Raw genomic sequence first — 26,456 nt, 5'->3', positions numbered from 1 at the left:
TTGAACTTAATGGCACAGTTCCCTTAGTGAAGGGCACGTATTAAATCCAAGCTTTTTAAGATTGCTAAGCCCCACAAAAGGGATGGGAAGAAGATTAATACAAAAGCAATTTCTTTTCCTCTGAGATGATAGAAGCAGCTAGATTGACTTCTTAAAATCTGATTTTATTTCAAACGTGTTCCTCGTTGTGTTGCAGAAGCTGGACGTTGAGTCAAGAATACGGCCTGATTATAGATGGCTCAACGCTGTCGCTGATACTCAACCCTTCTCAGGACTCCAGTTCTAGTAATTACAAAAACATATTTCTACAAATCTGTTTGAAGTGTACTGCAGTCCTCTGCTGCCGGATGGCTCCTTTGCAGAAAGCACAGGTATTTACTCTACTTTTAACCATCAGAGGCTCATCATTATGTGATGTGATGCACTTTTAATCCATCGGCTGGGACTTGACCTGCTTGTCTTAATCAGCTAGGACTTCTCCAGGCTATGTGTAAGCCTCGTCCAAGCTTCAGAGTGTGATGGAAACACACCAGTCTTTCAAATCTGAATGTAAAACTTCTGTTTGATATGCTCGCAGGAAGCCAGAAATCCAAGCCAATTAGAAATAAACAAAACCCCCTGTTTGTTCTCTTTTTCCTTTCCAAATTTGTCAGTGGAGTCCGTGACTTCCTCACGCCAGCCGGTGGTATCCAAGCCTGATAAGTGGCGTGTTTCTGTCCCTTTTCCGTGGGAGGGTTTCCTGCCCCCCGAAACGCGCAAGAGGTCCCGTCTTTGGGAGAGCGGGGTCTGGCAGAAAGGAAGGGCGGGATGCTGCTCCCTGGGATTTGTGTTTAAATACTGCCCTTCAGCCCTGTGCAGCTGGGTCTTGGCTTTTCCTCTGGTTGGTGACTGCGAAGGAAGTAACGAGGGGTTTTATTCATCTGACCTCTCCAGGTGGTGTTTTGCTGCTGCAGAAGCCTGGCTGCTTGTGCTGGGGGGGTCTTGCAAGCAGGGCAGTGGGGGGGTCTCTGGTGGCTTTTTAACTGAATTTTTGGTTTCTGCTGCTATCCTTTTTTCAAATCTTTTAGATTGTGCGAATGGTGAAGAACACAAAAGGGAGCCCAATAACACTCTCCATAGGGGATGGTGCAAATGACGTTAGTATGATTTTGGAAGCACATGTTGGAATAGGTGAGACTCCTGGTAACACCCGTCTGACACGTAGGACCTGTCTGCTGTTGCTGGGGTTCGCTGTTGAGGCAGTCAGTATTTCTGATTGCACTTGGCTAAATTGATCCTAGTGAAAAATACGGGAAGTCTGCTGTTGCTTTCTTTGGAGCCAGGGTTTATCTCCAGATATATCCTTGGGATCATCATATAATGCCCACCTTTGATTGTACCGCTCTCTTTATCAGTGATAAACTGCAGATTGTGTTCAAAAACTCTATGGCCAAATTCAAGGTGGCAAAGGTTGCTTGCTGGTCAGAAAAAAAAAATGCACGAGTAGCAAACTGATGGGTGATTACTGGCAGTTGTTGCAAAGGCAATGCAATGAAAATATGAGACTTTATTAGGGCTAAGTGGCCGCAGCTGCTAGTAACTCAACACTGGGGCCCACAAGTGTTTCCCAAGGGCTGATGCTCAGTTATGTTGTGGCTGCCCTGTCCGTATGACTGACATCAGGCTGGAAACTATCCTCCTTTCTGCAGATTGGTGTCAGAGATACGGGAAATACTGGAGAGGTTTTTAATACCGCTAAAGAAGGGTTGATGGAAGAGAAAGGGCAGCCTCTTTATTTAGGGCTGTTGGAAATGCCGCGGTGCCCTCTCGTGAATGGGGTCCCAGTGCAGTTCATTTGGATGTGCTTTTGGAGTGAACAAAACTGTCTTTCTTGAGCTCTGCTCTGCGGGGATGCCTCGGGAGGCTGAGCGTCTGCAATGAAATAACTAGGCTGTGTTAGATGCAGGCAAGCCCGTGGGGAAACCAATTCCTTATCTTTTATCAGGTTTGCTTAGATACTCTTCACCACGCTCTTACATAGGAACTCAGACAGCAACCTAAATATAGCTTAAAAACTCCAGAGGCAGGTCTGACTGTGCTGGAGCCAAAACCACTCCGAGTCTTGTAGCGTGTTAGTGTTTTGCTCTCCTGGGGCACTCGAGAGGGAAATACGGCCTTTGTCATGCCGTGAGACACTGAGCGATGTGAACAAACCTAGTGGGTAGCATCGGTCCAGATTCCAGTCCCATAGGGATTAACCCCTTGCCATAGCATCGGTCCAAATTCCAGTCCCGTAGGGATTAACCCCTTGCCATAGCATCGGTCCAAATTCCAGTCCCGTAGGGATTAACCCCTTGCCATGCTTCTGTCTGCAGGTATAAAAGGCAAAGAAGGACGGCAGGCTTCCAGAAACAGCGACTATGCTGTGCCAAAGTTTAAACATTTAAGAAAATTGCTACTAGCACATGGGCATTTATATTATGTGAGAATAGCACACCTTGTACAGTATTTCTTCTATAAGGTAAGGATGCATGTGCAGCTTATTTCTTTGTTTATACTATGGGTTTCTTTGACAATAACAGGAAAAAAAATGTATAGGGTATTCTGTAGCTCTGTTTTCCTTCTCTAGAACAGGCTGTGTCTCTGCCGTGTGCCTGGCAATTGAAAGCAGTGCTTACAGGGGAGTGTGAGCATGACTTTCTTCCAGTGTCTTCTGCAGATACTAACTGCTGATTGGATTAGTTTTGTCCTTGGTAGAAAACAGTGCCCAAACTTCTCTGATATTGTAATATCAGACACTAATGTCTGATAACAGGAAAAATTATTTGGATTTAGATTGAGAAGTCAAATGCTTCCCTGCTAACCGTTTGTCTTTTGTTTCCCTAGAACCTTTGCTTCATTTTACCGCAGTTTTTATACCAGTTCTTCTGTGGATTCTCACAGCAGGTAACTTCCAGTAACATGTCTATAAAGCCGGGATAAAAAGCAAGAGGCACAATGGGGCTTCCTAGCAGAGACTTGGCTTTTGGTGTCCTGTCCCTTCCTCACCTTGCTTTAGAGGACAGTAGGAACCGACCTCGTTGCTCAGCACCATATCTGGAGCATAATATTTTTGAGACCCATAACTGAAAAGAAAGAAATCTGCTTGCTGGTTTTTTTTTTTCTATCCACCACCCATAAATAGAGATGGACACCTTCCTAAAGTAACGGGAGAGGGGTTTCGCTGGTTTGTCAGCACCTGGTTTTGCTACTTCTACTTCTCTTAAGAGAAAAAGTTTTCAAAGACTTCCTGATCTTTTCTCCTCTGCTTCATTTCTCTGCATTAAAGGTGTCTCTCAAAAGGAAGAACAGTTTGTTCTTTTATGACAGCCTTTAAAAAAAGACATACGATGAGTGTCATCAGAGCTTTGCTTAGTCCAAGTGAGCGTCAGAAGGACAAATCCGTGCAGCGGGTGGGCTCACGTGCTTGGAGACAAGAGCTTTGGCTTTTGTGTCAACTTTGGGGCTTTTGTGTCTGTCTGGGCTCAAAAGTAATGGTAAGGAAGAGTAAATGATAGGAGATAATTCTCTGCTTGTCTTGGCAGAACCACTTGGTTTTTTTTTTTTTTTTTTTTTTTTTTTAAAAGAAGAAGCCATAGTTCCTCTAAAACAATCTAGTCTTCAGAGAGTCACAGGAGACATCAAGTATATTAATAGAAACGGCAGCACAAGAGCAGCTAGAGAAAAGCTGTTTAATCATGTTTTTCTGGAGAATGAGCTGGAGATGAGACCAGCCAGTTACCAAACTACCCAGTGGTGGGAGCAGGGTCCTGGCCACGCAGCCTGCAGGTGCCTTGGCCCCCCTGGCATCGCATGGAGCGTGACCCCTATCAAATGAAACTGTCCTATGTGGCTGTGACGAAGGGATGAGTCTGTAGGGTATATACAGAGGCAAGGGCTGGAAACTTCTAATCTCTTTGTGGGGAGACTTTTAAACTGGAATTGCTGTCTCATTTTACCCTTTCTTCCCCTTTTAAGCCACTGTATGATGCTGCTTATCTTACCATGTACAACATCTGCTTCACGTCATTACCTATCCTGGCTTACAGTCTCCTGGAGCAGCATATCAACATTGACACGCTGACCTCAGATCCACAGCTGTATATGTAAGTAGAATCATAGAATCATAGAATGCTTTGGGATGGAAGGGACCTTTAAAGGCCATCTAGTCCAACCCCCCTGTAATTGGCAGGGACATCTTCCACTAGATCAGGTTGCTCAGAGCCTCATCCAGCCTGTCCTTGAATGTTTCCAAGGATGGGGCATCTACCACCTCTCTGGGCAACCCGTTCCAGTGTTTCACCAAGTAGCATTGGACTGGGTAAGCCTCCGTACAACTTGGTTAACCATGGTTTAAGTTTTGTTGGTGCAGGAGTGTAAGTAGGTGTCCCTGTCCTGTGTTGGTTATGGGGTTGCCATGAACTGCAGAAAAGGCTGTTTCTGTCCCTGCTGGTGCTGCCGCTGCTGCATTAGAGCTAAGCAATGGCCTATTTACTGCCTATTTCTACTTATTTATGCTCTCTAACAGTATCTGGTCTAGCAAATTGCACTGTTGTGGCTCTATAAAAAAATAAACTGTAGGTGGAATTCTTCATCCGTAAGAAAAATCAAGCTGCGAGCGTGGCCAGACCATTCATTCGCGTTAGCTTGGAGCCAGGCACCATGAGCCAAGCACATGATAGAGTGTGTAATGGACAGAGGGGAGATCTAGCTTTCAGGAGGAAAAAAGATCCATTCATTTTCAGAAAGACGAATGCTCCTGAAGCCCAGCTCAGGCAGGTAGTTTCTCAGCTGGTCTAAATGGATATCCTCCCCCAGGCTTCCCCTCCACAGCCCAAATCCCCATATCAGAGCCTATTACTGGGGAACGCTGCTCTTCGATCCATGCGCTTGGAGTTTTCTGCCCTGTTGCCCATGGAAAGCCCATTTTAAGAGGAAACTGCTTTTCTCTGCTTTGCTGGTTGCTTTCTCTCCTTCTGTGGTTGCAACTGAGGGGGGCTCCAACCTCCCATGGAAACTGAGATGCTTCCCATCTTCCCCCCACCCCTGCCCATGCACGCATGCTTGGGTGCAGCCCTTCAGCAAGGACTAAAGAAGATGCTTTTTTGAGGAAGCCCCTGTTCATGCATTGCTGTTGCTGTTTCCCTTGCCTGGCAGTAGGCTTAGCACTGATCTCACCCCTGCGGAGAGGGACCAGGTCAGGGCTGCTCTGGCCAGTGCTCTGTGCAAGCCCTGTCGCCGTTGTACGATGCTCCTCAGCCGTGGAGGAGCTGTGTGCGGCAAAGCCATGCTTGAGTCAAGAGTGATGCCTTTGCAGGGACAGCAAATGGAATTAGCAGGTACCTAACGATACTGTGTGAAAGTTGCTGTAGGTATAGAAAAATCAGCAAATGCAATAAGGGTGGTAAGACTAGGAAGGGGGCTTTGCGTGCTTTTGAAATAAGTACTCAGATACATGATTGATGAGACCTCTGTGTTCCTCCACTTGTATGGCAAAATGCCACCATATGTATTTTTAAATAAATTGGTAATTGAATATTGTCCCGCATAGACCAATAACAGCAGGCCCCCCTGCATTCGCCTGGTGGGCTGTCTGATCTCTGGGGTCTGTCCATTGAGGGAAAACAGATTAATTGTGCAGGCAGATAGCTTTAGTTTGCATATTCATGACTGCGCGTGTGCTGCTGAATGCAGAAGGACTGCTGCGCCTCCGCCGTGTGAAGTGCTGAGTTGCTGCAGTGCAGATCTCGAGTCTGAGGTGCTGTAAAAAACCTGTTTACGATGAGTGCTGCAGGACGTAAATGTGAATGCAAAACAGCTCGCCGTGAGGAAGTTGGTTCTATTTTCTCTCCTTGCAATAAAACCCACTTACAGTCTGGTTTATCCATGCTTTTTACTCATATCCAAATTGCAGTATTTTAGAGCATTGACACTGCAACATCATGCATAGAATTTGGTAGGGTTTTGTTTTAGAAACTGCAGTTATAGGAGCGCAGCACCACACTGGTTTGCAAGGTGCATCTTGCTGAAAATGGATGTATTGATTTAATAGGTAGGAAGAAAAATGAGAAAAGAATGGGAATTTTTGTTTTTGCCATAACCATGCTTTTTTCTGTCATCAATCTTCAAATTTTAAAGAAAGTAATCTGAAAAGATAATGATGCAGGAAGCTTTTTTTTTTAACTCCCTGCTGCCCTGAGGGCCGCTCTCCTCTCCCCGGGCGTTGCCTGCAGTCCGTGCAGAGCTCTGCCCATAGCGCATCCCTTTGCTGCCTCCGTGCCAGATCTCATACTATATTCAGCCAAGAGCCTCCTGCTGCTACAACCCCCGTGTTAAAAACACCCACCGTACGATTCAAGAGGTTATTTTCAGCCTGTGCAGAAAAACACCGCTTCCAGAAACAGGACTTGCAGAGCTTTGCTCAAAGAGGGAGTGTTTGCATTCAACAAAAAGGGGGAAACATGCCACAGATTCGCTGCATCCCATATGGCCTGTCTTTAACATCGCCCTGGTTTTAAAATCTAGCAGTTAATGTTAGGTAGCGTGGGCAGTGCAGGGGCTGTGGGAGAGGCTCAGGACAGCATTACAGCTGTTTGCTTTGGGCTGGCTTGGATTTTAATCCAAGTTACCTAGAGGAGAAGGACAAAACAAATTAATATGCTGAACCTCTTACGATTTCTCATCACCAGCAGCTGCATGTGGTAAATGTTGTTTATGTCCTGTATGCCGGCAGGTATTTTGTGTTTTACCTCCTTGTTTCCTACAGCAAGGGCTTGCTCCAAAGCCCGCTGATCACCTGGCTGCAAGGGGCTTTGCAGTGCCTCCTAAACATGGTGGTGATGTTCTTGTTGCTCCATCTTTTGGCAGGAAGGTTTCAGATAACGCAATGCTGCAGTGGAGGCCGTTCCTTTACTGGACCTTCCTGGGCGCCTTTGAAGGACTCGTGTTTTTCTTTGGGGTTTATTTTCTTTTTCAAAATTCATCGTTGGAAGATAACGGAAAGGTAACACCACCAAAAAAAAAAAAGAAAAAGACTACTTTCTTTTGCGTGCTGCCTCTTTTGTACGCCTGGCAGGGAATATCTACATGCTTAATCTGTGCTGTGTGTCCTGAGTCTTGTCCGATGGTGTAGCCTTGCTTATGGTGTGATTTTGCAGCAAATGCTTGAAATGAAACATTTTCCAAATTGCCATGGAAACAGGGCAGAGCTGGTTATACTCACTAGGTGAAATAACTAGTCTTACACACAGCTTTATTCCAACCCAGCAAGCTTTGCACAGCCCTCTTCCACTCTTCTGCATGGTCCCAGGCGTCGGCCCAGGGCAGGAGCAGTGTCTGTCCTTCCCACCAGCGTGCCGCGTGAAATTTGGCACATGTTCGGCTGGTGACGAGTGACGGAATTATCCCACCTTGAAAAGATGCCGCTCGTCAGCGCAGACGTGGTACAGGGCTGCTTGCGTGCTGCGCCTGCTCCGGGGCGTGATTTCAGCCACCCTCCTCCCTTTGCGATGGGGGAAGGCTGGTGCTGGGGTTTTGCTACCGTTTCGAAGCCAGCATAAGTTAGCACCGCTGTCGGAACGAGCAGGCTGTTCTCCCTGCTGTCTGCTTGCTCGTGCTGCTTCTGTGGGGACAAGTGCTTGCATCTCCACATGAGTGAGGTGTGGGAGCTGCTCCGGGTTAACCTGAACAGAAAGGGGTAAAAAAATTTAATTTTTTTTCCTTTTTTTCTTTTTTTTTCTTTTTGCTGGTTAACTGAGTACAGAGCAAAGCATTAGTGCAGTGCGGCTGCCATGTGTGGTGGCCTGGGCTGTCTCAGGACCCTGTCCCCAAGGGGGTAGGCAGTACGTTATCGGGTCTTGGCTGATGGAAAACTTTTTTTTCGCTGTCACTTGTGACCCTTGAAAAATACCTCAGCTTTTTTTAGCAGCTAACACTTGGAGAAAAGCTGATGAAATTTATGTATGTATATGCATATGTTGCATCAATGTCAGCATTTATGGCCCCAGCTGTAAGTAGTCAAGCCCCTGTATTGTAGATTCAGTGCTTTTCTGTATTTATAGCCATTCTGGTTGTATTTGAATAAAACACGAAGCACTGATATGTTCTGCAAATGCCTTGAGAGGTCAAGTCTATGTGGCACAAAAATAAGATCTGTGATTATGTCCTGTTTTGTAAACACTTATGCCTGTAAGAACTGCTACCAGCAATTGTTCATAATATCCATGTATGTTTGATTCCTTTTTTGCTCCTATTGACTTTAATTTTTTTGCATTTTTTGAAAACTTTTACATTTCACTTTCTGTTTTAATGTATGCATTCAGATCTTGACAGCCTTTGGTAAGCATCCCTCCCATTCATTGCCATCATTTGGATTTATATACAGTATCTGCTTTTCTTTGTCGTGTGTAGTCACTAGTATCTGGAAACCAAACCAGATGGAAAAATGCCCATTGGTGCATTCTGCAAATGGGACTAAAGCGAGTCGATGAGCAGAGGTGTTGCGAGAAAGCAGAAACTGAGTAAATTACCAAGAAATCATGAAATACAGGTGGTCCAATGACTTGTATCCTCGATCGACATTGCTGTTAGTAGGAGGTTGTACCTGTCACCATCCCAACTCTGGTCACCCGTCCGTGTGGCCCTGCATGGCACAGGGTAGCGTAGCGGGCGGCGAGTCGTGCCTCTCCGAGCATCAATCCCCCGTAGCAGTCACTCCATCCCGTCCTTCCTCTCCGGTCCCTGCTTGCACCCCTGTCCTCGTCGTCGTTTCTGTGCCTCTCCAAGGAGATGGACCAAGACACCTGTGGCAATGTAACGTGTTTTTCAGGTTTTTGGGAACTGGACCTTTGGGACGATTGTTTTCACCGTGCTGGTGTTCACCGTCACTCTGAAGGTTAGGCTCTTCCTTCCTTTTTCAGTCACTTATTTTTGCAGTCGTTTTCCAATGCATGCATATGTGCTGAAAAATTGTGCAGTAAATGTGTCGAAGGTGAAGTTCCTATGAATATGTTTCCCACCACACTTAAATCTTCTCTTCTTCCATAGAGGCAGAACTTGCTTTATTGACGGCTGTCCTTTGTGTAGTCTATGGTCTGTATTCCTGGGCTGTGCTGGTCTAAAGTGTTTGTTTTGGTTAAATTATTTGCCTACTTTTTGCCCTCTTCTGAGGACTCCAGTTGGTTGCGCTTGACTTTTTCCCCACACTTTCACCCCTTGATGTTCAGTTCCAGCAAGAGGAGAGGAACAACAGAGAACTTGGGTTTGCCCACCTTGTTTCAGATACCACTAAGCACCGGAGGGATCACAAAAGCACATCTGTCAAATAATAGTGGCAAATCTGCTTTGTTTCACGGAGCTTTCCAGAATGAACAGTTTGCATAAGACCTTACAAAAGGTCTTTTATGTTTGGTTCAGGACAGCAGGTGGTGGCAGGAGGCAATTACAGTCCCTGTAACCTTTAGATTTCTTTCCTTGTAGCATCAGAGGTTGCATCAAATTTATTCTATTAAAAAGTGTCAGTTACAATTAGAAACTTGCTGTTTCCCTGTTGATATTGTGCCAGTCTGTAGATACTGAAAATATTTTCCCTGGTGCACATATACAGAGAGGTAGCTGGGTAGCTGTTTGGAGAACCTTCAACCTTACTGTAAAAGCAGTCTGAAATTTCTTATAAACACAACCAAATACACTTTGCATCTAACGCCTGTTCTGTCTCTTTTTTTTTTTTTATTCACACAGCTAGCGTTAGATACCCGATTCTGGACGTGGATGAACCACTTTGTGATTTGGGGCTCCCTTGCCTTCTATGTGTTTTTCTCATTCTTTTGGGGAGGAGTCATTTGGCAAGTACCTTTTCTTCTTTCCATGGTGCTTTCTTAGGGGATGCCCAGCGCTGGCTTTGCGGGGGTCGTGGCTGCAGCATCCCCTCGGTTGGGCTATCCAGGGATTTACGGATGGCGAGGTGTGTGCAACCATGCTCCTTTCTCTACCAAAGAGGTAGCCTAAAAGCAGGTAACGCACTGGTCACTATCCAGGTGCTTGCTTTGGCAAGAGGTGGTTTGCTTTTCTGCCCACAGGGGCATTTCTGGTGCTGAGACCCTTGTCTTCATTGGGAGGTTCTGGGGTAAATATTTCAGGATCTGTTTGTGCATGTGGATGGGAAAGAAAGGAAAAGTTGATGGTGAAAAGAAACCCAGCGATACAGAAGGAAATAAAAGGTGAGGCAGGTGCGGAGCGAGAGGACCCGGCACTCTGGGGCAGCTTAAGGGGAGAAATAAGCAGGAGAAAGCGCAGATCCTGCTGCTGAAATCCTGCGTCTTAGTAGGAGGAGTTCTCATTGACTTGAGTGCGACCAGGATTTTAGACTTAATATCTTGCAAAAGCAGGCAAGCAGTAGTACATTACAAATATTATTAGTTTTCTGTTTCCTGTGCTGGAGCATACGTTCGTGTTGACATTCATAGTAGACACCATCTCCCATTTTACACCTTTGCTTTCCCGTGGGCTAGTGCCATGGGTTATTGGCTAGATCCTACACCCAGCAGCCTGCTGATAAAGATGTGGAACTGATTAAATTTTAACTGGGGGTCACGGGCTTCGTTTAACTTCAGCGTTCCTAACCAACAGATTCAGATCCGTGACCTAGGCAGATCTCTATGCTGAAATGTATGAGTTTTCTACTGGTGTGTTTAACTTGCATAGCTCAATATTTTTGAGTTGATGCTAAGCAACAACCGCTTTGGGATCCTTGTCATCAGTTATTTATGAGGCGTTTTTCACAAGCATCTGTCGGTTCCCCTCCATCATCAAAGGAGCGAGGAAGAGGCAAATAACCTTACTGGGACAGAGAGTCTCTGGATTTCCACCATCAAAAGCAAACCAGAAGCTATAGCAAAGTCCAAAGTTGAAATAAAATGATCTGGTTTTTGATAAGGTGAATAATTTGTCTTTCAGGGATAGTAGCAATATTGGTGATAGTAGCAATATTGGTGATAGTAGCAAAATTCAAACCCCTCCCCACCCCAAAATGAAACAGATGTGGAAGATGCAAAATACATTGTGTAAGGTGACAGCACAGTCCTCCAGAGCTAGCGCGCCGAAGGCAGGAGATGCGTTGGGAGAAGGATGGACAGTGTGTCTCTGTGCAGGCTGTATCCATCTCCATCTGAAAGGGAGACGTTACTGCTTATAGTTAGATCTGAATCTGCCTTTGATTCTGACCTTGGGAAATTCACATTAACCAAAATTTATCTGTATCCTTTCTTTTTCAGGCCTTTCTTGAAGCAGCAAAGAATGTATTTTGTATTTGCCCATATGCTGACTTCTGTTTCCACGTGGCTGGCAATAATTCTCCTGATCTTTATCAGCCTTTTCCCAGAAATTCTTCTAATAGTTTTAAAAAATATGAAAGAGAAAAATCATCAGGTAAGGAACAAGATGATGTATCGCACAGTATTTTTAGGAAGACCTCCCTTACTCTTAAGCACCAGATGAACCCGTAACAGTACCGTGTACCGCTCACGTCTTGAGGAAGGCTTTCTAGAGTCTCATCTTGCTCTTTCACATGCCAGAAATGTCAAGAAGCTCATCTAAAAATACTGCCTAGATCTGTAGGAAGGAGAGACTCAACCTGTGCCTTTCCTTAGTTGCCTTCACTGGATGGAAACCTGCCGTCTCTTATAAAAGTGCAGTAACCCTTTTCCAACCTGAACTGATCATCAAACCCACCATGTTGTGTCCTGAAAAAAAGCTACTTGTTTTTATGTCAGAGAAAACACCCATGTTCCCCTTGGGTATGTCCTCAGGTGCCGGTGCAGGGGGAGCAGGTTCGGGTCTTGTCGCATCTGCCCATTCCCCTCGATAACCGAGGGCTCGTACCGTGGCATTCGCCTGCGGAGTCTAGCTCTCCCAGTAAGCGGTCTGGTTTCTTAACAGCTTTCCTCTGCTGCTGAGGAGGAGGGCTCATTTTAGAAGAGTAAACCATCTCCTAAAAGTTTTCTTTGTCACTCCTGCAAATGGTGAATGTCAGCGCTGCCGGACTTACGACTCGTACCGTGCCGAGACCACCCGTGCCCCTTGCTCTCTGCTTGCCTGGCGGTGCCGAACGTCCCCGCGGGCAGCCCCTGCTCACCCCGGCCGTGCCTCCGCTGCTCCCTGCGCCTCCCCTCCCTCCTGCAGCCCCTCTCTTTCTCCCTGCAACATCAGCTAGTCCTGGCCTGGGGCACCACGCGGCGTATTGCCAGCCGGCCCTGGCCTCTCGCCATCGGGTTTGCACGTCCTTAGGCAGCAGTGGGGCACGGCCAAAGGGACACGGGCCAGCGCTGCCAGCACAGGGTCACCCCACCGCCAACACCCAGCAGATGCTGGCAGTGTGGGTTTGGCCAGTGTGGCTCCCTGGCAGGTGGCCAGAGCCAGCCATCACTCTGCCTGGCTGCCTGGCTGCAGGGTTTGGCCAGTGCAGAGGTAACAGCGTGCAGAGGTGGCTTCTGCCCTGCCAACCGTGCCGTGGACCAGCAGCGTGGTACCGGCAGAGCGCTGCCTGGCTGGTCTGACCGTGTCCCAGGACACCATGGGATGACCTTCCCAATACCGAGGTTCAAAACAGGCTTCTCTCCGTGAAGCTCCTACAGTCCTGTAAGGTTTCAGTGCCCTTTCCTCACCTGGGATAACTTTTGATCTTTGGTTCTTATTTAAAAACTATGATTATCTTGATTAAAAAAAAATTCTATATCCAATGAAGGTAGTAAAGGTTTTCCTCTCCCATAACATTTGAAGTACAAGTTTGGCACAGTATCAGTGAAGTAAAACGTGTATCTGCAGGACAAAAAAAAAAACCCCAAACCATTAAAGTTGAAAGCAATAGAGATGGTAAAAGAAGTATGGTTGAATTCTTTGAGGCTTCATGTAATTTCTTCCAATTAAGTATGATTTAATAGTTTTTTAGCTTGACACCCCTGTTGCGTAGGGTGGGAGCAAGTTGCTCTCAGCTGTGGACACAGGCTGGTTCAAGGACAGTGACCTGGAAGGGTGACCTGGAGGTTACCAAGCCCCAGCTCCAGTCGCCTGAGAGGTGGCCCAGTTTTGCCTTCAGCTGATGGCCAGAAGATCCCTTCCCTCATGTAATCCTTGCTTTCAAGAGTGCTTTATACATGTTAAAAAAAGGCCCTTGAGAAATTGTTTAGCAAAGTGTCAACTAAAAAAGTCTCTTTATCTGTGCATACCAAACTAAACACAGGCTGAGCCATATTTAAATGTACATTTTGAGTAAGAGCTGTATAAAATGCCTGAAGCAGATACCAGCTCTAGATGGCTGTGTCAGCGGTCACACACTGAAGTCAGTCCCCTGATTTTTAAAGGTATCTAAGACCAGGTAGATTATTTCAAATCAAGACCCTTTTTGAGGGTCCTGACCTTAATATTAGAAAAAAAATAAACATCGGTTTCCCAAGGGGAGCATTAAATGAAAAACAAGACTAGGGATGTTACTTAGGTGCCTGAACCCCCAACTTGGCAGCTGAGGGTCCCTCTGGAAGGGGAGGATGGACCGAGGCCAGGTCGATGGGCATTTGCCCTTGACCTCAATGGGACCGGGATTCACCCCGAGCTCCCTATAACACAACGCATCAGCTCTGCTCAGTCTTTATTCAGTTTTCCATGTGGAAATGTTTTGGGCTTTGTTTGGTTGGTTTTTTTCTTTCCCCTAACTGCAAGGCGCATTTGTGTTTTCCTTGGTTTCTGCCTTTCTCTTTCTTGTACTGCAATTTTCTGTCTTTTGTGCTGTTGTGAACTAGGTAACGAAGCGCCTTCCTTCCTCAGGAACATCCACTATCTTCATGCTTTCTCAAACTTCCAGCAATCACAGCTTTTCTTGGAGTGAATAAGGTGATTTTCTTTCTGAGTCACTATGTGTTGCTTGCTCTACTGCTTTTTTCCTCCTTCTAATGCCTAACTCCTGAAAACCCACATTTAGATTTGCTCACCCAGCAAAACCCTGCTTTCCCCCCCCTTTTGCTTTAATTTAAATCTTTTGCTTAAATATTTCGTCTGTCTCTTCCCCTTTGGTCTCCTGCTGCACCTCAGGTGGGTGAGCTGGTCGTGCTCGGGGCCGCCAAGTGAGGTGGACGCGGCCAGTGCTGGTTACACTCTTTTCCCACGGTAGTTTTGTGTGTTTGTGGACGAGATAGAAACTTCTGTAAAGCCTGGGACAACGCGGACTCAATTTGGATCATCTGGATGACTTGGCAAACAGCTCAAGCTTGTTTGGTCTAGGAGGAGCTCCCCAAGTGCCCGTCTTGCCCAGTCCATCCCACTTGTTAGTGCTACCTTTGTACGAGTGAATAAATGGCCGCACTCGGCCCTCACAGCGAGGGATGGTCCTGGCCTTGCTGGCCATGGGGATGGTGGGGCTACCCCACCACAAAGCACTTTGAATACCTCTCCCTAGCGTTTGGTTTTGCTGTAGATCTCCAGTAATACTCGCTATTTTAAAAATACCAGTTATGCGGAGATCAAGCATGGTTTCCTCCTCCCTTGAAAGCACCTGTGGCATAAACCTCCCAGCCTGAAGTTAACCATTTCAGGAATCAGGGCCGGTGTCTGAATACCCTCCGTGCCTCTTGCACTGCAAAACCCAGCCAGTATTAATCACCGTGGTGTTTAGGGAGCGTGTATTGCTGCATCCCTTATAATGTGACTTAGCTGTAAAAAGGCATGTGTCTGTCTTAGATAGTTCGACCATTAGGCAGGGGCAAGTGTCGCGTGTGCTGTAAGTCTTTTTGCCTCGCTGTTGCAGAGCAGCAGGAAGGTACCTGATTCACTGTCGGCCAGACCTTCTGTCAGACCACTTCTTTTAAGAACATTCTCAGATGAGTCTAATGTGTTGTAACAGGTACCCTGTCCGAAGGAGTTGGGATGGTTTTAAAAGGTGTCGATTAACCAAATGTAACCCCCCAAATCAATTAAACCATGGTTCTTGTAATCCTCTTGACTATCGGTGTGGGGCACCTGTCCTTGTGGAACGGAGATGCAATGCTTGGGATGCATTTTAATTTGGGGACATTGACCTATCCAGCCTTTTCAGAATCCCGTATGTGCACAGATCTTCTCAAACTGAAATATTTTGCAGTATGTAAACAAATCTTTCGATATAACTGACACTTGCGCCTAATATTAAGCAGACAACTTAGTCTGAGAATACAGTCAGTGAATTGTGCTAACAGTGGTTATAAAAGCTAACACTGATACATTTACAGTGAAGTATTAAAATCTCATCTATTAAAATGATTCCAGTATTGCATCTGAATTGTACCAAAATCCCTTTTTCTAGGGTGCATGCTGTTCTGTCAGGTAGAAATAAGTACATTTTAATTCATCTGCATAGATTGAAACTAAACTTATGTACTTGTCTATGTATGTCACCGTACGGTACGGCAGGCATGTCTCCGTGTCTGTACATATATACACATACAGAGGGCATCCTCGTACCAGTTTACTTGATTTTAAACATCATAGTGAGCCTATAGCAGAATAAAAAAGTAAAAGTGCCTAATCGAATTCGCAATTTTGCTTTTAGGTGAGATGTTATGTAGCTGCGTGGTGTCCTCTGCAAACATAAAACCGCAAATTTTCTGCAGACCTCTCCTATCTTTGCACCCACGCCTGCTTCTAAAGGAATCGGTTTAATCGGAATGGCAGGTCCAACAGCCAGGCTTGCCAGAGCTCCACATGTATCTAGCGTGAATCTGGGTTTCTGCTTGCCCAGGCATTGCCGGCGAGCCAAGCGGCCGTTCCTTCCCCGCAGTCGTTAGGTGGTGCTCTCCACTACCATATACTGGTGCAGACTGGTGTGGCAGGCGGCTGGACTGGGGCAGAATGGGAACTGCAGTGGACAGCGAGGCAGATGCTGCTTTTAGACTTCATACAGCATTTTGCAGATTGTGCAAAATGATTTACCATCCCGTTATTTGGTTGTGAATGAAATTTGGCACTTTTATCGTGGTCTAATCATTCTTCTTCTATAAAATTCTAAGGTGGTTTGGTTTTTTTTTCCTAAAAATAACACAGAAAAAGGTTTATGAATTCGGGAATGTAAGAATTGCAATACATGTGCCTTTTCCTTCTGATTTTTGCAGACTGGCTCCTTTGACCTGCCTATGTTAGTCTCATACAAACGTATAGAGAATGGTTATGTGAAGACTGAAGATGCTGTTACTAATTTGGCAGAAAGATATCCTCTCAGGATACTTTAAAGTGCTTCATACAAACACTGCGTATTGTCATGCTGTAGGAAAAAACCATGGTTTTAACCTGATGGTTCTCTTCAATATTACCGAGTACAGTAAGCAGCCATGCTGATGAAGCAGTAGCCAGGGCACTGGCCCCACGGTACCCGTTTGTCTTTGGTCTTGTAGCTTCCCCACCGTCCCCCCAAAAATTCTGCCAAATCCTACGTCACTGGAGGCTGAGAAAGCATCTTTAGAAATTCATCCGAAACAGCATGAATTGAAGCGCAAGAGACCAATGCCAGCCCCGTTTCACATGGGGGCTTCCTCTGCCCGCTGCAGATCTGTCTGAGAGCAGCTGAAGTCTCTTGCTTTGCCTGACCAAAGAAGTAGCGCAGACTTTAAACCCAGTAACAGTCCCCGAAGGCGCTGGGGAAAGCCTGCTCCTTTCATGCAGGGATGCAGCCATGCGAGCATCTCGCCTGGTGCTGGGGCTGCGACCCCTCGGCGAGGGGCTGCCCCTCCCAGCGGTGGATTGCCAGGTGCATGTGGCAGAAATACTTGAAAATCTGGGAGAAATCTTCGCCGACGGTGCAAAGCGTTCAGTCGCATATCCCTCCTCTGGATCTGGCTGGAAGCGGTCTGCGGTCTGTACGCAGCGGCGGTATCCGCATGGAGACCCATGGTGCTGGGAAGCGCCTGAGCATCCTCTCGGTTTGCCGATGGGTTTATTCCTGATGGAGGGTGAAGAAAAGGTCATTTTCTCTCACGTTGTGGCTGTTTGTGATGGAAGGAAGCTTTCGTGGGGAGGAAGGAATCTCAAACGTTGGGCTGTGCCAGACTTTCAGCCATTTTGCCCGGGCTCCTGTGGTTGTGCTTACCTTACTGCACCCTGCAGTTGCTTCAACACTTTCAAGGCCTGAGTGACCGTGCGGTCCTTGGGTGATCCCAGGGACACGGGCTGTGCCTGTAAACCTGCAGGCATATAAAACTGCATCTTGAGTTATTTGCACTAAGAAAAAAAAGAAGCCAGTTTAAAAATAAAAGGAATACCTGAACCTAATTTCATTTTAGACTTTATTTGGTTTTTAAATTGGCGTGTTCTTTTTAAATCTACCTGTACCGTGGTTGTGGGAACTTTCTCTTTAGGTTGTGCACAGCAGAGGTGAGATGCCTGATGCTCGATTTTATTTTTCTTCTCTGATATTTCATACGTGGAAAAAGCAGCTTTTTTTGTTACGTTAAGTCACGAGCAGTGACAGAGCACCCTGTGTGCCACCGCCGCTTGGTGCGAAGGTCCCCCCTCGCGCTGACTGCCCCGGCCCCGGCGCCCTGCGGAGCGATGCCCAGGAACCACTGCGAGAAGCGTTCGAGTCTCATTTCAGAAGCAGCAAGCTCCACGCTGCGGCTGGGTTTGGCTCCCACTCTCAGGCTTTGTGTCACTTACACGCAAAGAAGCAATTTGGGATTAGATGGAACATTCCCGTCATCAAATGTCGCTGAAACATGGGCTATTAATTTTCGGGAGAACGGAGTCTTTCTCTCTGGCTGCCACCCCCGAGGTCCATCTTCGACTCTGGTGGAAGCAGGATGCGCATCAGCTGCGGGCCGGTTCTGGCCTGCATCGTAAGGACTTTGCAACAGGCCTCACCCGAGTGGGAAAGCGGTGTGCGCCGTCCCTGTGATGGGTGGCTGTTCCTGTACCACCCAGCACGGGAGGGGACGTACGGACAGGACCGCTGTATTATACACGCTGCACTGGCCTCAACGCAAGTGGTGTTCATTAGCACCGTGTTAGCAACCGCGGCTCGACTCCTTGCTGCATGCAAGTAAGGAGCTGCACTTCCAGCATGTGTCCCATGGGCAAAGCTTTTTTTTTTTTCTCCCCTCCTTCTTTTTTTTTTTTCCTTTTCCTAGCTCATTTCACGGACCTAGAATTCAACTTGCAGACCTTGTCCCATTCTCAACTTTTCTTGCTAAAATGTGGTGCCTATGGATCAAGTATGTGATGAATAGAATGAAGATACGCTCTGTATGCCAAATCTAACCTTTCTCCTTAAATATACAGTTGCTGACTTCTGTTTACATAACCTTTAAAACACGGGCGCTGAAATGCCTAATTCCTGCGATTCAAAACCATTCCAAGCCCGAATGGTCCCAAGCCTGACACCTTGCTTCTCGGTTTGTTTTGTGTCGTACTCTACTCCTAGGGTCAGAGTCTGTTCCCGTGCAATTTAGCTGGAGGTTTTGCTGGTGACATTAGTGGGAACAGAGCAAAGCTTGCCACGTATGTGCGATGTGTGAACTGTCCGAATAAAGCCACTTAAACGGGCTCATTTCTGCAGCTGCTTTAACACAGAGCCTTCCGAGAACCAAATATTTCTCTTCCCAAGTGTCCTGTCTCAGGATGGAGCAAGCCGTTGCAATAGCTGTACGTTCAAACCCAAGGCACGCACGCTGACGGGTGGAATTAATGTGAAATGTCTTGAATAGCAGCTCTTTTGGGAAAACGCAGGTTTTCTTGGGCTTGGATCTTCAGCTACTGCACTGGTGTAGTGCCGGGGGTGCCGGGACAGCCGGGCTCCCCTAGACCTGCAGAAGAGCCGATCCTCATCGTTCAGCAATGGCAAAAGTGAAATTCCTATTGCTGTGGATGACTTGTGAAATCAGGGGAAACAGGAGACCCCTTTTGGGGTCAGAGAAGGGAAGAAAAAGTGGTGATAGTACCTGTAAGGTATAAGCCAGCGGGATGCTGAAGTGGCAGTAATCCGACAGTGACGCTGTGATTGTTGTTCGTGTACCATAACACACACTGCGCTGTTACACTGCTCGTCAGTGAGCTAAAAGGTCAGTACAGGCTTATCAGTGGAAAAACTTGAAGGAAAAAAGGCTGGGGTATTTTCATAATAATTTATTGAAGCTTAATCACTGGCTAGTGACGCCTAAAGATAAGAAAAGTAATTAAGATTCCCTCTAAAACTGTTATGTGATAACGGAGGAACTTGGTGTAGTCATAGCTACTTTTCAAAAACTAATCCTAATTGTTATGAGAATATTATAAATGACTTGGAATTGCATAAAAGCTTAAAATTGAATTTGTATACACACAGTTGAAAAACTTACCTAATACTGCACCATTTATCCAATTTCCCAGCTATGGATTTTTTTTTTAAAAACCACGTAGTATGTAGAAAGTGTAAATTACATACAGGCAATGAGAAAATGCATTTTCAGCTTCTTGAAAAAAAAAAAAAGGACTGCAACCTTACATTTTTTTCACTTAAATGCAATTTTATACATTTATGTTGCTTTATATAAAGGAAATTGAATGTGAATGTTACCTTTTATGAATGCAACTTGCTCTTTTTTCATTACAGAAACTTTTGTTTGAAGTAATCAATAAACTTTGGTATGTTGTTCTGATTACTATATATTTGTCGTCTGTCTTGTCCTCTCGGATGCTGCTAGGCCATAGTTCATAACGTGGGCTTCTACAAGGCAGCGCGACGGGGACCGTCGGCATTTTCCCTGGGGGGCAGATGATGCCAGCAAGGCCCTACTCGGTTCTCTGATGCGGAGCAGCATTTGCCTCAGGAAACACTGCTTGCTTCTTACGTATTTTTATTTTTATTTTTCCAGCAAGGTATTAGCAATTCTGCTGGTAACAGCTGCTGCACGTAGCTGGCCTATGTGCTCTAAACCCATTTCCCTGAGGAATAATCTGTCAAATTCAGAAGGTAAGTCCTGTGAATTAAATGAATAAATTGTGATTTAACTTTGTACAAGAGTTGAACTCAGAGGTTTAGCTGACATTTAGGAGTTGAGTAAAAAAAAATGTAGGTCTTCCCAACTTCCATATGTGCATGGAGACTTTTTCTTAATGCTGTGCGTTGGTTCCGTGTGTCGTGGCTCCCTGTAATAAATACGTATTTTTTAGCTCAAAGACTAGAAGCACAGAAATGAGGATTATTCTGTGGTTTGTGAAGTGCCCGGAGCTGGTGAAGTCCAGGCCAGATATTTGCGTTGAGGAAATTCCAACAACGCGAGGAAACGGTTAAAGCAAGACTCGCAGTGTTTGTATAATACACCAAATATATAGTTTGGGTGTTCTGTTTTTCTTTAGGACATGGGTCTGATTCAAAATGAAATGTTTGTAATGAAAAACTGACAGTTTGAAAAATTCTGTTTTGGCTGCTTCGATTTCTTCAGCTCCCATCAGCCACCGGAGGACAGATGGCTGTGCTATTTAAAACAAACTATAACCTTTACGAAGCAGCTTGTACTATTGGAAACCAGATACACGCATTGAGAATCTTAATAGCCCCAGTGAGCGAGAGTGAAAATCATCTGAAGAGCTGGAAAGGGTTTTACTCCGAGCTGGCTACCCAGGCTGACGGGACACAAGTGGTAAATGTAAGCGATGGGAGATGGCTGCGGGTCACGAGGTATTTCAGAAAGCACCAAATTAGCATCTAAAATGCCCGTGTAACCCTTTATATTAGAAAGGAGAAGCAATGTCCTTTTGTAAGGTGATTTTTAACAAGGACAGCGGTTTTGTTAAAGGCCAGGCTGTTGGCACATGAGGGCTCTTGGCACGCGGAGGGGCCGCGGTGTCCCCGTCCCTCCCTGCTCCCCTCCGGCCATCGCAGAGGGAGATGCACCCGCAGCATCCCCGCTGCCGGGATTGGGGTTGGCTTCTGCAATCTTCACGTGTCTGGGGATAACCTGCTCAGCTGGAAAATACACTGTGGCCTGGAGAAAGGGCGTGTGTGCCCCTGCGTGCGTGTTCCCTTCCAAAACCAGGGGCTGTAACAATAAATAAGGCAGGTCTGACTGACGCGGGGGGAAAGGGAGAGTGGGAGAGCGGAGTGGAGCCGTTTCTGTTTTTGGCATTGACATAGAAGGGGATATAAAATCCTGGTTCTGATGAAATCAGTGCAGGCTTAACTGGCTTCAGTGCAGCCAGGATTTCTGCTGAGCTCTGAAGGCTCTGCTCCTCCCGGACCAGCCTGGAAAGAGCCCGTGCCGGACGGTACCCCGGGATCAGGGGCGATGCTGCCTCATGCATATAAAATCCTCCTAAAATCCCTGTTTATGAAAACCAACCAGAGCTTAATTACTTTTCTGCACAAGTACTTTGATGTCGCTATGCTTATTCCAGAGGTGAGCAATTCCCTTCAACATCAGTTTGACTCCAAACTACGTTTAGCCAGCTCTGTTTTTCCAGTTCCCAGCACCACCCTACAAAAAAATTAAAGCCCTTCTGTCCCGTTTTGCCCATTGGAGTTTGGGCATGAAAGAGCAAGCGGCTGCTCCCCATCGCAGCTGGGGTCAGGGGCTAAGCAGGGGGCACGGAGCAGTCATGCAGGTGAGGAGAGGATCGGTGGAGGAATTGCCTGTAAAAGCTGATGGGGATAATGTGACCGAGTGGGACGAAGGTGTTTGCAGCAGCCTGCCAGCTGGTGTAGCAGGAAAAATGGGATTTGGGCAAGGCAGGGAAAAACATCACGACAGCTGAGCCCTGGAGTGATGAGAGCTGGGCTGGAGAAATTATCTGGCACCTGCAGGACTGCATGTGAGAGCTGGGACGGAGGGCTGAATTGAGGGTGAGAAGTTAAATTACCCTATTTAACCTGAAACTTTTCCCCAGTGACTGTCAGAGGAAGGGTAATTCTGAAGGAGAGAGTGGGAGACGGGATGGACTGAGCCGGTGGTGACAGACGGGCGTTTGTCAGGACACTTTCGGAAGCCTCTAAGCGAGCGATACCTCCAGCGACGCGGTGGTGCTGGAGCAGCCGTAGCCAGGCTCCTCGCGCGGCCCTTGCTTTCTGCGCAGTCCCACGATGATGTACGAAAGCAGCAGCTTTTGGAAGTTGCAGAAATGAAACCTATACATGATTATTCAGATCAGTCTCAAAAGGCGATCGCATCGCGGTCAGGCCTCAGATGTCTGTGGTTGCTTAAAATGGAGCATTCCTGTTTGACTCAACAGGTATTTTTGAAGGGTGATTTCTCAAATCCAAATAATGGCCCAACAAAAACTTCTAGCCTTTATCTGGGGAAAAAAAAAAGAACAAAAAAAGAAAAAAAAGAAAAGAAAAAGAAGAGAGCTTTGAATTTTGTTTGAGGTTTTTGTCCAGCCTCTGATCTGGAGTTGACGAAATTAGTAGGAATTCTCTTTACACCTTCTCCCTAAGATTTAAGGACAAGGAATTGCACCCACATGAAATAAAACTCTGCAAACAGAGGTGCCGCGGGTGCTGGCAAGGTTTGCCCCAGCTCTCTGAAGGGGCTCTTTGCCTCCGCCCGCAGAGGCGTAGGTGCCACTCTCAGAGCGCCGGACACTGTTACGGGGCCTGGGGGGGAAATCCCTGAAAAAGAAATACCCGTGTTCCTGACCATCATTGTTTCCTTTTTATCCATCTCCTTGTTCCCTCTGTCTCAGCTTATCGTTCCTCGGGCAGGCAGAGATTAGCGCTCGTCTCTGGAGGAGGCAGACATGCCGAGGAGCTTCTGCCAGTGCAAAACATGGGCAGCCGGACGGTGCCTTGCTGGAATGGCTGGGCATTTATTGGGAAATGCCCAAAAGGAGGGGCTGTAAGCAGCCAGGTTTCCAAAACAAGAACCTTTGTGGCCATACAGGCTTGTAAGGAAAAGCTGTGACTGCTTATCCTGCAGTTCGGGCAAACACAGCTTTTCCATGCCGAGAGCTGGCCGATGTTGTCTTGCGCCAGCCGAATTGGCTGGAGGAGGTGCAGCCATGGGATGTGCGGGATTCCCGCCGGCATCTGCCGCCGCGGTCCAGCCTAGCCCACCCGGGGCTTGCGTAGGGTGCATTGGCTGCAAAGGCCCGCTCCGGATCCCGTCTTCATCATTTTGTCTTCTGTTCAGAGAGCAAGAAATGGATTGCTTGCCAAACCCTAGTGATAACATAGCTATATCTTCTACTGGCTAGCTTCACTTTTCCTAAGGCCGGTGTTCAAGTGCGTACGTATCACTTAGTGGTGGCGAGTCCCAGTTGCGGCGGGGCATCCTCTGCACAAAACAGAGACTGTCAGCGCTTGGAGGGGCCTCGTTTCTGCATGAGCTGTTGCAGTTTAGGGAAAAGAGCATTCCTGCGATAAGGATACGGAAGGAATGTGGCTTGCCTGTCTTTCCATGCTTGTAGCCTTGTGTACGGCTGTTTTATAACCACATTTTACTGCTGTGCACCTGAGCTGGATTTTTTGGTGAGCTCTCCCTGTCACACGAGGCGTGCTTTATGACCAGACAGAAAATCGTGTATTCAAACGGGTAAGTTGGTGAGGATCTGCTGTGTTAGGAATGAGGAGCACTGACTGAACGGGTAGTTTTTCCTTGACAAATGCTGTATCGGTGTAAGAAGGGACACAGGCTGCCAAAAGATGGTGTTTTGCATACTACCATTGTTGGGTCCTAAATTAATAGCCCTGACTGCTGAAGTGTTGGAAAAAGGCTGCTGTTATAGTAAGGAGCGTAATTAAAAGGTTGTTTTGGAAAAACAGGAACATCCACTTCTCCGTGCTGCCTTCCCGGGCAGCTCAGGCTCCTGTCGAGAATGAGCTGGCATCGTTTGAACCTCAGCATCGGGGAAACTGAGGCTGATGGGTCACGCCAGTGGTGCGCTTAGGGCTCTGGCCAGCTTTGGCTATAGCATGGCTTAACGTCGTTCTCATATAGCGTTCAAGGAATTTGCTAGAACGCTGCTTGCAGAGGATGAAAACACTTATGTGTGTGTTTGTTGGGTTTTTTTTTTTTTCTTAGAGAAGTGCTATAGGCACTAAGGTGGGGAGCGGTGCAGGGCGGCGTGCTGAGGGACACTGGAGAGAAGCGGTGAATGTAGAAAAAGGGGGAAAGAAGGAAAAAAGGGGGAAAGGGAAAAGAAGGGGGAAAGAAGGAGAAAGGGGGAAAGGGAAAAGAAGGGGGAAATAAAGAGGAAGGAAAGGGAAACGGCGGCGGGCGGGGGGGCCCGGGGCCGCGGCTCGGGCAGCGGGCGGCCGGCGGGGCGGCGCGGGGGGCGGGCGGGGGGCGGGCGGAGGCGGCGGCGGGGGCCGCCCGCTTCCCCCGGCCCCGCCTGGGCGCCCGTGCGGGCCCGCGGCGGCGGCGGAGCGGTGCCGGCGGCGGAGCGCTGCCGCGGGGCATGGCCCTGGCCCCGGCCCCGGCCCCGGCCCCGGCCCCGGCCCCGGCCCCGGCCGGTGCCCCGCCGGGGGGCACCTCGGCGGGGGAGATGGAGCGCTACTACTGCCTGCTGCGGGCCGCCGCGCTGCTGGAGGCCGCCGCCGCCGGTGAGTGCCGGGGGCTGCCGGACCCCGCGGGGCCGGTGCGGGCGTCAGGGCTGTCACAGGTGTCCGGGGCGGCGGGGATGGCGAAGGGCTCTCCCTGGCCATCCCTCTCCCTTCTCCCTCCCTCGCCTCCTTCACCGCCCGGCTCCTCGGCGGCCGGCGGCGGGGGGCGGCTGCGGAGCCGGGGTGCAAAGGCGGGGTGGGAAGATGCGCTGGTGCCCGGGTCCGTCTGCCTGGGAAGCCGCCGGGAGGGCTGGTTGCAGGAGGGTTGGCGAGGACTCTGGGTGTTCTGTATTTTGATGGATTGCATGGTCCGTGTAGAATGGCCTCGGTTTTTAAGGAGAAGCTCTTTCGCGTTGTGCTGCTGACACGTCCTTTTTATTATTGGAATGCATCGCTCAAAAGGCATTTTGAAGCAAGGAGATTGTTTTCGGTGAGTGGAAGGGTGTTTGCCCCTGCGAGTCCCCATGGCCAAAACTAAAGAAGTCTTCCCTGGGAAGTTGCATCTTAGCCTGATGACTGTGATGTGCCCTTTCCCAGCTTCTGAAGTAGAAGAGCAGGAGACGTGCGTAAAGCCCATGTCTCTGTTAGACAGCCCCTCTTCCCTCCCTCGTTCCTTGGACTTTAAACATCGCTTAAACCCAGGCTGCGCTGGGGAAGGCACAGAGTTGTAATGATGTTGCTGTGGTTATATGGCTGCGCACCCTTAATGTGAGAAGCAAATGCAATCTGATCCCTTACCCTCAGGCTGTAAGCTGCTCTTGTGCTCCAACTCTGCTTCCTTTGATGGACAATGATCTGCTCATAAACTGTTTGGAGCCCTGACTTTTTTGTTATTTTGTTTTCTTGTGGGGAGAACAAGTTTGGGGTTTTTTTTTGCAGAGAAGTCTTTCATAATCATAAAATAATAAGGTAGTGGCATCTTGGGTGACTCCATCTTCGCTAGAGGATGCATATGTCGTCAGGAGGCGAAGGCGCTCATCGGTCCTCATTTGTTCACAGCTGGCAGCGTGCTTGGAGCCGTGCCAGGCACAAAGAAGACACACTGACCCAAAAAAACCTTCCAGTCTAATTCCAGTTGCCTTGACCTCTTTGCAAAGCACAGTTTAGGCTGCGGGAGGAATTTATCGGGGGGTAAGTCACAGGTGAGGACTTTACCAGGGTGTCACCTTCCCCTCGAGAGATGCTTGTGCACAGCCTCTTCTGGGACGATGCCCACCACAGTGCCTTCTACGCTGCTGCGGGCTGTCCTGCCCGCCCTGCCCATGCTCACCTCTTCGTTTGCCCTCGCCCTGCAAACAGGGTAGGAAAATGTAGGCAGGGATGCTCATGGCCAGTTAGCAAAGGATGCTCCTTGAACGGACGTGATTAAAAAACAAGTCTGATCCTCCTTGCGCTGGTGTCGGCGATGAAACACCCACGCTGCTGGAACAGGAGCCGGGTGACACAGGCGTGGGGACGCAGATGGTGAACGTTTCCTATAAGCGGTGGAGATGGAGACCGGGTGAAAGCGGGCAGTGGGTTTCTCGTGAGCATGAGCCCTGTCTTCTTGGCAGATGACCTTTGCGTAATGCTCCTATGAAATCAAAATATCTCCACAAAGGCATGCTTGTGTGGTTATAGCTGCAGGATCTGGACACGTGATTTGGCATCTATGTAGATTCTTAAAATGAGATACTGAAAAAGAAACAAAGTTGAGTAAGGTTCCCCAAATCATGAGATTAAAAATAAATCAGAAGGTTTTTTTCCTCATTGCTGATTTCTGAGCATTCAGCCTGATCCGGGACCACGTGTTAACCTTTTCCCTTCACGCATCAGTACTGGAAACTTGGTCGTTTCTAGTAGAAGGTGATGTTTCCCCCATATCTGCCTTCCAGTGAGATATAAGCCTATATAAATCCCAAGCCTTTTACAGCCA

The 26,456-nt window shown here is 47.7% G+C and overlaps 2 protein-coding genes across 6 annotated transcripts in view; both read left to right on the top strand.

Annotated features, from left to right (window-relative positions):
* The window catches only part of ATP11C (ATPase phospholipid transporting 11C (ATP11C blood group)), a 59,001-nt gene extending 39,366 nt beyond the window's left edge, over positions 1-19,635 (top strand). The window contains exons 20-30 of one of the 4 annotated variants that reach the window (XM_087749076.1): positions 197-371; positions 1,068-1,170; positions 2,355-2,500; positions 2,866-2,925; positions 3,997-4,124; positions 6,886-7,021; positions 8,846-8,911; positions 9,757-9,860; positions 11,289-11,442; positions 14,810-14,905; positions 16,149-19,635. In XM_087749076.1, coding sequence (XP_087605202.1) covers positions 197-371; positions 1,068-1,170; positions 2,355-2,500; positions 2,866-2,925; positions 3,997-4,124; positions 6,886-7,021; positions 8,846-8,911; positions 9,757-9,860; positions 11,289-11,442; positions 14,810-14,902 — 1,165 coding nt within the window. In that variant the 3' untranslated portion in view covers positions 14,903-14,905; positions 16,149-19,635. Of the gene's footprint in view, positions 1-196; positions 372-1,067; positions 1,171-2,354; positions 2,501-2,865; positions 2,926-3,996; positions 4,125-6,885; positions 7,022-8,845; positions 8,912-9,756; positions 9,861-11,288; positions 11,443-13,808; positions 13,900-14,809; positions 14,906-16,148 lie in introns of those variants that run through there. The other 3 variants (XM_087749077.1, XM_087749078.1, XM_087749074.1) reach the window with 3 other exon arrangements.
* Positions 19,636-19,912: 277 nt separating this feature from the next.
* MCF2 (MCF.2 cell line derived transforming sequence) overlaps positions 19,913-26,456 on the top strand; it is a 64,416-nt gene continuing 57,872 nt past the window's right edge. Inside the window, exon 1 of one of the 2 annotated variants that reach the window (XM_087749071.1) lies at positions 19,913-19,975. In XM_087749071.1, coding sequence (XP_087605197.1) covers positions 19,927-19,975 — 49 coding nt within the window. In that variant the 5' untranslated portion in view covers positions 19,913-19,926. Of the gene's footprint in view, positions 19,976-24,403; positions 24,542-26,456 lie in introns of those variants that run through there. The other variant, XM_087749072.1, reaches the window with a different exon arrangement.

This window comes from Nipponia nippon, unplaced genomic scaffold, assembly GCF_047370975.1.
Source record: "Nipponia nippon isolate SJK-2023a ecotype South Korea unplaced genomic scaffold, ASM4737097v1 scaffold_12, whole genome shotgun sequence".
In the NCBI taxonomy this organism is placed as follows: domain Eukaryota; kingdom Metazoa; phylum Chordata; class Aves; order Pelecaniformes; family Threskiornithidae; genus Nipponia; species Nipponia nippon.
The sequence above is the reverse complement of the archived record's forward strand: the minus strand, read 5'-3'. Positions and strand labels throughout refer to the sequence as shown.